The sequence below is a fragment of the Panthera uncia genome (genome assembly GCF_023721935.1).
Source record: "Panthera uncia isolate 11264 chromosome A1 unlocalized genomic scaffold, Puncia_PCG_1.0 HiC_scaffold_16, whole genome shotgun sequence".
In the NCBI taxonomy this organism is placed as follows: Eukaryota; Metazoa; Chordata; class Mammalia; order Carnivora; family Felidae; genus Panthera; species Panthera uncia.
Window position 1 is genome coordinate 67,019,324 of NW_026057576.1, and position 12,480 is coordinate 67,031,803.

General features: G+C 50.5%; 1 protein-coding gene across 2 annotated transcripts in view; it reads right to left on the reverse strand.

Moving 5' to 3' along the window:
* The window catches only part of STK24 (serine/threonine kinase 24), a 125,502-nt gene that overhangs the window by 1,592 nt on the left and 111,430 nt on the right, over nucleotides 1-12,480 (reverse strand). For both annotated transcript variants that reach the window (XM_049647496.1, XM_049647495.1), the window contains exons 6-10: nucleotides 12,153-12,338; nucleotides 9,712-9,857; nucleotides 8,086-8,215; nucleotides 6,740-6,808; nucleotides 3,968-4,104 (exon numbers count right to left, since the gene is read on the reverse strand). In XM_049647496.1, coding sequence (XP_049503453.1) covers nucleotides 3,968-4,104; nucleotides 6,740-6,808; nucleotides 8,086-8,215; nucleotides 9,712-9,857; nucleotides 12,153-12,338 — 668 coding nt within the window. The remainder of the gene's footprint in view (nucleotides 1-3,967; nucleotides 4,105-6,739; nucleotides 6,809-8,085; nucleotides 8,216-9,711; nucleotides 9,858-12,152; nucleotides 12,339-12,480) is intronic.

Genomic DNA, 12,480 nt, shown 5'->3' on the forward strand with positions numbered 1-12,480 from the left:
ACTGTAGAGAAATGGTTAGACAGACTAACCAAATTTTTAAACTGATTAAAAATTGTAATTATAGGGGTGCCTGGGTGGCTCAGTCGGTTAAGCATGCAACTTCGGCTCAAGTCATGATCTCGTAGTTCATGGGTTTGGGCCCCGCGTTGGGCTCTGACAGCTCAGAGCCTGGAACCTGCTTTGGATTCTGTGTCTCCCTCTCTCTCTGCCCCTTCCCTGCTCTCTCTCTCTAAAATAAACATTAAAAACACTTTTTTAAATTAAAAAAATTGTAATTACATTTAGCAACATGAGAAATACGCACAAATTAATATGTACATAAAATTATACAGGCAGTACACATGTATAGTTTCACATGCACAATTTATTCTAAATACTATAGAACATCAAAAACTTATATGTGCACTAATTTGGAGACATGTAAAAAGTTGGGTAAATTTATGATCTGTATAGAACAATGGAAGCCAATGAACAAAACTGATATTCCTAACTGGGCTGCACTGGTGGGGTCATGGCACTTTCTTCTGGTTTCTGTTAGTTCTGCAGTACTATCTTGCCCTGGAATAAAAACAAAAAAGGAGCGGGGTCCTCTTATGGCCAAGATCCCCTCGGCTACCTCAAAACAGAGCCCAAGTCACAGGAGAGGGCTGAGGACCTGTTCAATGGAGAGAATGTCAAACATTCCAACCTCTGGCTCCTCTTTTAAGACATTAAAATACTTGGCACCCTCCCAGAGAAAGGATCACGGAAGATCTTCTTGAAAAGCAGGCTCCAGGGGCGCCTGGGTGGCGCAGTCGGTTAAGTGTCCGACTTCAGCCAGGTCACGATCTTGAGGTCTGTGAGTTCGAGCCCCGCGTCAGGCTCTGGGCTGATGGCTCGGAGCCTGGAGCCTGTTTCCGATTCTGTGTCTCCCTCTCTCTCTGCCCCTCCCCCGTTCATGCTCTGTCTCTCTCTGTCCCAAAAATAAATAAAAAAAAAAGAAAAAAAAAAAATTAAAAAAAAAAAAAAAAAAAGAAAAGCAGGCTCCAGCCACAGATCCTAAAACTCATTTTCCAAGAAATATAAATGCCTAAGCCATGGGAGGAGTTGATGCCATGCAAAAAGAGCCACGCATTAATTCAAATTAAGACACAGAAGTCTCTGAAATGCTTTAGACAAAAATCGTTTATTTTTTCTGAGGTGATCCACTGAGGGACCGCCTTTATGGAGCTAAACGGGAACGAGGCAGCAGCAGTGGCCACTGTGGCATGGTGGCATCTGGGTGGGGAACACACAGCAAGAGCTCGGGGAGCCTCCAAGGAGTGAATGGACAGCACCTGCTAAAAAGCCTGTGGGGACCCAGCTAAGGGCCCCCCAGGAGCAGGGTCCTCTGCTGGTTGCAGAGGAGAGTGTGTCTGCACATGACAAAGGAAAGGAAAACAAGACAGAATGGTCTGGAGGCCAGAAGAAAGAACGTGGACTAGTGTTTGGAGAGTACAAATTTATTTTTTTTTTAATTTTTTTTTTAACATTTATTTATTTTTGAGACAGAGAGACACAGCATGAACGGGGGAGGGTCAGAGAGAGAGGGAGACACAGAATCCGAAACAGGCTCCAGGCTCTGAGCTGACAGCACAGAGCCCGACGCGGGGCTTGAACTCACAAAACTACGAGATCATGACCTGAGCTGAAGTCGGACGCTCAACCGACTGAGCCACCCAGGCGCCCCGCGAGTACAAATTTAAACGTGATGTGGACAGCGGCAATCACATCTGACTTACAGATGCTCAACGCTCCCACCAGTGGCGGCCGAGACCCCAAAATGTGGCCAGTTCACACTGAGACGTGCTGTGAAGCGTAAAACACACCGGACTGCAAAGACCTGGTAAAAAGCAGGTGCGAAACGCCTCCCCGGTAACAGTGTGCACCAACCACGTGTGGATGATGAAAAGATGTGGCAAGCAGTGGGTTAAAAAATCTATTATTACAACTAACTTTACCTGTTCCACTCTTCCGGTTTTCTCATGAGGTAACTAGAAAACCTGAAGCTCTGTGCGTGGCTCACACTGTCTACTGGAGAGCACGGGTGGAGATCCCCTGGGTCCACAGTGCCAAGGAGGGAGCAGAGAGATCAACAAAAATGCACAGGCCACACCCCCGTGCCCCGGAACCTCGGGAAAGCGGGTCACGTGCGGGCATCCCTGCTAACCATCTCAGGCAGTTTGAGACAACGTGGAAAAGAGTCCTAAAAGGGACACTAGGAAAGCAGCAAACCAAACCAAGACCACACACAGAACCACCAGAACCAGCCACGTGATTGTAGGGCTCCTTTTAACAGGAATTTTCGAAACACAGCTAGAATGGGGAGCGAAGGGAGTCCAAACTGCTCTGAGAAATGAGAAAAGTGGCCATTAAGTTATTATGAAGGAACAGGGGGCAGCCAAGGAGCTGAGAAGGATCGTCTCACGACCAACAGCCAGTGAGCCCTCTAACAATGCCACACAACCGTCCCTGCACGTGCACGCGGGACGGCACACGCAGACCTGTCAGCCCCTGTGCGGGTGAGCGGACGGGTGACTGCAGCTCTCTCTTCCTTTATGCCTCAGATTTGTTCCTGTCAACAGTGGGGAGGGGGGTAAACCCGAAAGCGTAACAGAGTCCTTCCAGCCTCAGAATAGGCGGCGGCCACGTAAACGGGCCTCATTCTCCAGCAGCCCTCGAGCACCGGCTGGGAAGGCCAGATACCTTCTACAAAGGAGCCTGTGGCCGCGGGGACAAACCTGCAGGGAGGAGCGAGGCCAGGCCCCTACGTCCCCCTTCACCAGGGCTCGGCCCCTGCCAGAGGGCAGCCCCTTCGGCCATCACTTCCAAGTGGCAAAAGGAACCCAACGTGCCCCCAACTTCTTTATGTGTTGTCAAGGCAGCCTCTCTGGAAAGAGCTGAAGTGTTCCTCACTGTCACTGAGGCTCGGCCTTGCTCTGGAAGGGGCTCGGGAGCCTGGACAATTCACAATTCACCTGGAAGGTATTTTTTGTTTTCTTTTTTAAATTTTTTAAATGTTTATTTTTGAGAGCGAGCGACCGATTTCAAGTGGGGGAGGGGCAGAGGAGGGGGGGCAGAGGATCCGAAGTAGGCTCTGCACTGACAGCAGAGAGCCCGATGTGGGGGCTCGAACCCACGAGCCATGAGATCATGACCTGAGCCAAAGTCAGACGCTTAAGCAACTGAGGCACCCAGGTGTCCCAAGGAGGTGAATTTCAAAGCCATGACGTGGCTGGCTTTTGGGAAAGTGGCAAAGGTTTGGGGGTGCAGAGCAGAGCCTGGGTCACACCACACCTCTCCACTCTCTCCAACCCCCCCAAATGACTGCCCTTCCGCGGGAGTGACATCGAAGCGACCGTCACAAGGAAGCTATCGCAAGTCTGAGAGTGGGTGGGGAAGCCCAGGCTGTCCCCCCTACCCCCACCCCAGGGCCACAGGCAGGGCAGACCACACCTGCCGACACAGCAGGGCTCCCGGGCACCAGGGTGGGTAGAAGTGGCCTAGGCACCCGAGGAAGCGAACACGCCCATGTCCTAACTCACCGAGCCCCAACTTCTGGCACCGTGGGCCTGACTTTGAAAGCAGAAAACCAAGCGCGTTACAAACACGTGGGTAAGGAGCACACCTCTCTGGCGGAGGGTCAGGCTGCCTCACTAGGAGCAGACAGGGGCCTTTTAAAGGCACTGGGCATTTACGTGGTAAGAGCTACAGTCTCACAAAGTCTGTGGTCCTTCCAGATTCCTATCATTCTTTTACAGTGATTGAGTTCTAGAACTCAGAACATTCTGAAACTTGATTCTGTTTCAACCGTGTGGCAGGAAGCTAACAGCACCCGACCGGGAACGAAGCGCCCCAGAGACAGAGAGGGCTGACCAGCAGTCCCTTGGAAGGGCAGAGAGAGCCACGGGGCAGACACGGCAGGGCCCTCCTCCCTGGACACAGTTACCTCTGCAGCCGCTGGACGAGCTGGGCCACCATGGTGTCTGAGATCCCAGGGCAGGCCTCTTCCGCCAGGTAGATGGCCCCGCGCAGTTCCTCTATGGGCCCCGTGTTCCCGCCACACGACTGGCTCTTCTCCTTCAACTGGAAACACACAAACACGAAGAGCAGCATGACCCACATGGGCACGGGGATTGCCGAGCGCCTCCTATACAGGGTTACACGACGTGCCAGCCCAGACCGCTGCCCACTTCTGTTCCTTTCCAGGAACAGCTCCGTGACAGCACTCTGTACAGGAAGGGCAGGAGTCAGACCTACGTCACCACCTCTGCTAGCGAGGAACAGAGACAGCTAGCCTTCTGTGCATCTTTTCAAGATCTGATCGAGGCATCCGTCCCTCTGCTCGTTCCACTCCGACCTTAATCTCTACCAGAAAAGCAATCCCGAAGTCGCTCAGCTCTGGCTTCCACAGCAAAGCTGCAGCGTGCACTGTGGCTTAGATCCTGGTGGTAAGGAGCTGGCTCTGAAGGCTCCAGCAAATGGCCTTTCTGGACCCAGGGGCTATCAAAACATTCTCTTTCGTGCAACCAACTGGCACCCCTAAGTTCTGGGAAGCTGGCGTCCCTATCGGCCCCTCTGCCCCCATAAGAAATCACGACGGTGTCCTCAGCACCGCCTCACGTGAGGCTGATGACTCGTAAGCCCTCTCTGGGATGGATGCAACCAAGACGTGCCCCGTGACAAGGAAAGCTGTTCCAGCAACAGGCAGCAGGTGCACGGCTGAGCCTCTCCAAACAAGAGCCCCCTCCTCGATTTCACCTTTAGGAAATCATTCACCTTTAGTTTCGGCTTTCAAGCTGCTGGGAACACATCACTCCCGGCACCAACCCCATCCTGACCACACTTCCCCCTTCCGCCGGCTGAAGGGACACACGAGGGAACCGGAAGCCGTGGCGTTGGAGGGGCTGCGGGAGGGGGTTCGCTCGCTGGGCTCCTGCTGGTCACAGACTGTAGTGCAGCAGACCGGGAGGTGGCCACCTGTGTCTGTCTAGGACTCCCCATCACTTAACAACCACAGAGAACAGCATTTACAAGTCCTGAGTGTGTAACCTCTGCCTTCCCCTGTTTCCCACTCGGTTTTCCTCCCTTGCTTGATCAGCCCCCGACCGGAGTGAGCCACCTGCACCCACTGATGTCAGGAACACGCGCATCCACAGACACGGGGTTGAGGAGTTTTGGAGTATGATGTAAAATGACACACACTGAACACTTCAAACATGTGGTTACCAAGTACTACTGATAAAAACAAAGAAAAGATACCTGGGACTTTACCTTCAGGCTAGCAGGAAAAAAAAATCAAAATCAAAGCAGTATTCCATTTAGGATTAATTCATTAATTCCAAATAATGATTCCAGAACAGTTTCTTCATACGCCCCACGAAAAATACATGGCTTCAGACAAACAGGAAATACCTATGCCATTTTCCCAAACTGCCTGATGCTGGTGGAGCGCCAATGGCAAGATCACAGGGGAGCAAGGCAACATCCAGAAAGCCTGAAGGACCACTCTCCCAAACTACACAATAATGAGCAAGATGGTGTCTTATGGACAGAAGAGGAAGAGTGCAGGTACCCAGAAAAATCAGCCAGGACGAGAGCCAAAGAGGGACACAGAGAGGCCTCCACCTGCCCTGTGGGAAACCCGTGCGTTCAGTGGTTTCAACTCCACACTCCAGGCTCCAGCATGGCCCCTCAGGCAAGCTCGAGAGGGCAGACCCTGGGCAGGGGAAGGACTAGGAGCTGGACGAAGCCAGCCCGGACACCAGGCGGGGGGGGGGGGGGGGGGGACCTTGCCAAGGGGGAGTCACTGTGTGACTGAGGTTCAGGCCAAGTGGAGTGAGCAGGGCGGGGAGCCTGTGTGCATGGAGGCTCCCCTGGGGAGCTCTGAATCACCAAACAGAAGGTACTAGAGTGCGACTCGTTCTGAATTATCTTACAGGCAGCCTGAGTGTGTGGGGGTGTGTGTGTGTGTGTGTGTGCGCGCGCGCACGGGGGGCGGGGGGGGGGGGGGGGGGGCTCAAAAAAAAAAAGGACAGGGAGATCTCCAACTTTATTTTCAAATCACCTACTAACTGGATGAAGAATAATCTTCAGTTTCAAAATCTATTGTTGAGAACATCTCAAAATGCCATATACATATAGGTATCTACATGAGTCAGGGGTGGGGACGTGGGGGGCTCCCCGGGGAAGGAACAGGGAACCAGCACATGGGTGTAGTCCCAGAACGAAGGAGGGACAGGGGCTGCTCACTGGGGACACTGGTGGCCTGCTGGGTTAAGTGACTACAGGAGGATCCCAGTGAAATATGGGGGCACTCTAGGACAACTGAGGTCTCCAGGGAATCCGATTTCTCCTTTCAAATAAAATTCTACTTTTTACATCACCATACACTTGTCTGCGGCAAAGCAACCACGCTACAGCCAAACGGATTTTGTAGAAGGTAGTATAACTGAGGCTGAAAATCGCCCTGGTCACACAGAGACTTGGGCTGGGCCAGAACACTTGAGGTGACATCACAGGGACGTTTCCCAGGAGGGGCGCCGGGAAGGCCGTGCCCAATCCCGGCCGGCCTCAGGGGACCACGGTGCGGACTCTCCTCCTGCTTGTGCCAACTTCTTCTAACCTCCCAAATGCTACGGGCAACATGTCACAGAAAGAGGACCCTGCTCCCCACTACTTCCCCCGCCACATCCCCCCCAAAGTCAACTGGGGATCTTACCTCTGCAAACAGAGGAGAAATAATTGTAGATAAACACTGAGAGAAAGGCCTCTTTGGGATGTCTTTCATCTTAGGGAAGAAAGAAAAGGTAATCAGAGGGAAGTATTTTAACATTCATACTGCAACAATTCCAACTGTAGACTTCAGACATGCATCACATCAAATCTGAAATGCTGTCTGTTTGCGGGGATACCCAATGGGTCTGTCTTGCTGTCTTTCACCAGACTACAATGTTTCATTTGCAGCAATGCGCAACAAGCACGCAGGTGGGGAAACCGGGGTCCAGATTCCAAATGGAAAGACCCACGAGGTCCCAAAAGTGGCATCTGTATTCCAACACTGTGCTACCTATGTAGTGGGACTTGACTACAGAAACCAGAACCGAAGCTGACTGTTGCCAAGTGACTGTCGTAGGACAGCGGCCTATTTTCTACTTTTGCAACCTCTATAATAACTCCTATCTGCTTATCAAAGCCAGACTTATAGGATCACCAGGGGGCAGCCCCTGGTCTACACTGCCGGAGAGGGACTACGCCACTGTGCTGTAAAAAGATTTTAAAAATACAGTTTTTCATAAACTTAAATAGGCATAAAACCAATTAATCAAAGTAAGGTTTTATATATGTACCAAAAGCACTACATTTGTTTTTAAGATCTTAAACAAAAACTTCATCCCAAAATTCTGGTACCTTTTATGAGTAACCCCAATACACAAAGCAATACCCTGACCCCTGCTAATGTGCAAGCGTCAGGAAACGGATTCCACGGTGGTGGTGCAGGGCTGGGGGTGGGGTGGGGAGACAGCAGCAGCCTCTGCAGAGCAAACCTGAGGCCAGATTCTCAGGTCTGACTCTCTGGGTCATGAGACAGAATCTTTTTCTTTTTTTTTCTTTTGTTTTTTAATTTAAATTCAAGTTAGTTAACATACAGTGCAATCCTGGCTTCAGGAGTAGAACCCAGTGATTTGTCACTTCCATATAACACCCAGCGCTCATTCCAACAAGTGCCCTCCTTAATGCCCACCACCCATTTAGCCCACCCCCCACCCACGTCCCCTCCAGCAATCCTCAATTTGTTCTCTGTATTTAAGAGTCTCTTGCTGCTTGCCACCCTCTCAGTTTTTATCTTTTCCTTCCCTTCCCCTATGTTCACCTGTTGTGTTTCTCAAATTCCACATAGGAGTGAAATCGTAGGATACCAGACAACATAACCTCTTATCTGTCAATTCAGGGACAGCGAGATTCCAAAAAAGCCTGCCCAGTAAAGGAGCAGGCTCCACACAAAAGGGACTCACAGGACCACCACTGGCTGATGATGACAGGTGTTAGTCGCTGAGCCAACGTTACCTTATTCCTTTCTAAGTCTGAAGGCTGAAGGGCTCCATTCTCAAGATTCTTTGGATCTTTCTCCCGGATAGTGAAGATCCAGTCCCCAGAGTCGCTGCCTCCAGATGCCTGGCTGTCGGTATCTGTTTCCCTTTGTAGAGAAATTCAGGCCAACTCCGTGAGCCAGCGCACGGCTCCGTCCCAAGGAGACCCACGCTCTCCTGCCCCAACCAAGCACTGTGCACTGCCCAGCCACCCCCCAGACTCCACCCCTACCTCCCATCTCCACCACCACACCCCCCTGACCCCCCTTTCAGAGGAGGACCTTGCCTCCTGCCTCAGAGAAAAGGAGAGACCATCAGACTGAGGCTCCCATAACTTCCCACAGTGCCGGCCGCACCCACACTTTCCATCCCGCCTCCTGAAAGGGAGAGAGGCGTCTCTTCTGCAAGACAATCCCCCGCTGCGTGACAACCCCTCTCCCGGAGGGCACTTTTCTCCTCTTGGTCTCCTTCCCATGAACAAGTAGCCAGGCCTGTGGCTCCCTCAACACACCCGCCCCTCGAGCTACGGCCATGTCTCAGTCTGAATTCTTGGATGTGTTACCTACACTCACTGCCTCCGTTCCTTACCTTCTACTCACGCCAGAACCAACCTCGCCCCTGCACTGATGCCCAAAGGCCACTGATGCCCAGCACACCACTGGACAAGGGGGTTACTGCTCAGTCCTTCACCTGCTTGAGCCCTGAGCCTCAATGTTCCTGCTCATCACCCTTCCCCTGCAGGCTCTCTGCACCCAGATCACCCCTGACCCGGGTCATCCACAGGATCGTCCTCTACTCTAGGTGCTTCCCAGCACTCGGCCCTAGGCCTCGGGTCCTTCGCACTCTGCAGATGGAATCTGGGCAGCACCATTCACTCTCGTGGCTCCAACGACCATTTAGAGCGTGATGACTTAAAATCCATGACCCTCGCCTACACGCCTCCTGAGCCTGGATGCCACTCTACACTGGAGACATCCTCTTGGATGTCTTGTCAGCGACTCACAGCCTGTATTCAGGACACTGTCCTAACGGCCCCCACGTTCACGTCAGAGCAGGTGGTCTAGCTTCCCCCGACACCTCGTTCGTGTCTTCAGCTAACGGAATTCCAACAGGCTTAACTTGATGCCAGTTTTTAGTAAGCAGCTTCCCACAGAGCTTGCACAACCCAAGTGTCTACCACAACACGACACGAGATTGTAAAAACATACATTTCTATCTTTTAAAAAATACTTTTAAGGCAGTTTGGTCAATATTTTTAACAGCAGGAAGAAGAAAAGGAGGAGGAGGCCAGTTCTAGTCCTTTAAGAGCAATTCCGCCATACAGATTTTTCCTGGACAGACTCCACTGGCAACAAAAAGAGGCTAATAGGCTCCCAAACTGTCCCGTGCAAACACAAGAATCCCCATCAAGCCGGATTATCTAAAGACATATCGAATTCACAAGCAAGGCAGTAACAACCACTCCCCACCCCCCACAACACCCAAACAAGAGACAAGAACACACACGAACGTGACGCGTGCCCAGGGCTCACAGGCACCCCCACCCCCACCCCCACAGAAGCCCGGCTCATGTGCACCCTACAATCCGGGGGAGCCAACTCACGTGTCTGAGTCTTCAGAACCGGAGTCTTCGTGGCTCTGCTCGGCCCTCCATCTCTTGTACCTGTCGATGAGCTCGGTCAGGTAGGAGGTCTTCTTTGAGTTGCGTATTATAAACTTGTGCTTCAGTAACTCCTTAGCAGTGGGTCTCTGGGAAACAAACCACCAAACGAGAGAAAGCATAAGATGAAGTTCCCTGCATTCTGATTCTGCCCTGAAGGACACACTTCTGCCTCAAAATGTCAAACAAGCCTGCTAAAACTAAACTAAAACTAAAGATCAAGTTCTGCTTCAGAGTTTGTTTCCGTAACAAAGCCATTATTCAAACAACAGTCCTTGGGCACCCGTGGGTGGAGTCCACGTTCAGTGTGGACACACAGCACTTAGTATCTAATGCGGTCCTGAACATTCTACAGGTAACCATCTGATGAAAGCAAACAACCTTCCTCTAGAAAAACACATTTACACAGGAAACGTGTCAGAGAATTTCAGAGATCATTCAAGACACCTAGAACACATACCTTCCGATGTTCACATGACATGTTATTACAAATGCCGGCAGGAGAGAAAATATATATTCTGTATTACCTTGGTGATCTTCTATGTTAACGTTTGGCTCCTTCTCCCCAACACAGTAAGATAAATGTTCATTTGGCTACATCTAGAGGAAACTAGAGAGGAGCCAAGAGATTCCCTTTTCTTTGATACCAAAACAGAACCCAAGTTCCCTGGCTCATCAGCTTCCCCAATTCAGAAATACTGGTTTCCTTAGTCTGTCTCTTCCCCTGGGATTGGGGCGAGGCCCTCACCCAGGGCCTGGGTTCAGCCTGGCCACAGCCAAGCAGCATACTTGGAACTTGGCAACCGCTTTTGAGGATGGCAAACCCAATCATTACGGGGAGCATGGCTTCCCAGGGAGAAACGAATGTAGCCCAAACCGGGGCAAACAGCAAGAACACACAAACAACACCAGTTAGACTAAGGTCCCACTTACTCCGAGTTACTAAAGCTTTATTCATGAGAGCCGGGCAGGTGTCTCAAATTCAAGCTTACAGAAAACCTGGGTCACCTCAGGTTATGTCTCCCTCCCTGTCAGTTTCCCTGATTGTGAAGCTCCACGTGTGTCAGAAGTGCTCAAACCCTCAGCTTCTCGTCCTTTCCCTCCATGCGCGTGGGGACCAGGCAGGGATGGGGATGTGTGCACTGGGCAAGTAGGCGGATACTAGAAGTCGACTTGGAATGGGAAGGTTAGTCCACATCGCGGGTGTATCTTCTTAAGTGCTGCTGCACCGTGGCGGGGGGCTCACATCAAGACAGCACGTCCAGAGTGGTGTCGACAGAGAGAGGAACAGTCCACACCCCTGACACCTGATGCTTTCCTGAGATGCCGGCTTGTGTGGTCTCAGGCTGCACCCCCAGAGGTTCGGAGAAAATGTTGCATTTCCCCGTCGCATTCCTTCACAAAGCTGGCATATTAGAGAACCATGGTGCTCTTGTAAACTTAGTCACCCCTTTTCAGATAGGAGCTCATTAAAAAAGGGCTTCGGCTTGGCCTTCAGCCAATGCTGCTGCAAAACTCAGAAACAAACCAAGGGCATACGGTGCTATACACAACACCATGAAATACAAAGGTAACTTTCAAAGATATATCCTGATTGAGAGACAATTCGGCTAACGCTGTATAGGGTTACTGCCATATGACTCTGCCAGGGTCAACTGTACCCAAAAAAAGAGTAAAAAGGAAAGGATAGGAGGGCAAGGTGGGTGATTCACTTGTTTTTTTATTTGCCTTTTCTTTCCTAACACACACCAAGAAGAAACTGAAAACATCTACTTTAAAGACACATTTAGCCATTATTTTTTTGGCCAGACTTCGCAATTACTAAAAACGGCTTAAAATAGCCTGACCTTTCACTATAAATATTAAAAATTTATGATTCCACATATAATATTATGGAGAACAGTCTTCGGGCTCAATGAGGTTATGAGATGGTAGACAATGTGAAAGGAAGTAAGTCGATTTCTGTTTCTTGCAAGATAAACAATAAATAAAAAATTTGCAACTCAAATCAATCATAGCCATGTAGAAAAAAATTAATGTGGGGCGCCTGGGTGGCTCGGTCGGTTAAGCTTCCGACTTTGGCTCAGGTCACAATCTCACGTTTCGTGAGTTCAGGCCCTGCATTGGGCTCTGTGCTGACAACTCGGAGCCTGAAGCCTGCTTCAGATTCTGCGTCTCCCTCTCTCTCTCCCCCTCCCCCGCTTGTGCTCTCTCAAAAATAAATAAATGTTAAAAAAAAAAAAAAATTAGAAAAAAAAAATCAACGAGATCGTGAAGACAATGGTGACTAGGACAAGAGCGATTACAGAAATTCCAAGAAGATGTATCTAGACCAAGTGTGGCCGCACAGGAAGAGACACCCGCCCCGAGGTTGCAAGACTCACAAAGCTTGGCTCCTTGTTCAAACAGGCTTCAACGAACTCCTTGAGGGCTTTGCTGTAGTTGCCTTCCAGCGTCGGGGGATTGTTCTTTGGAATGAGGAATAAAACCTTCATGGGATGCAGCTCGGAGTGAGGGGGCTCCCCTTTTGCGAGCTCGATGGCTGTTATGCCCAGGGACCAGATGTCTGCCTGCAACAACAGAGCATCTTTAGAGACACCGGGAAGTGAATAAATTCAAATAAATAGATTTCTTAAGGAAGGAAAAAAAAATTCACACACATCTCAGTGTACTTCTGAGGTTTTGAAGATCATTGTTTTTAAGTGAACAGAA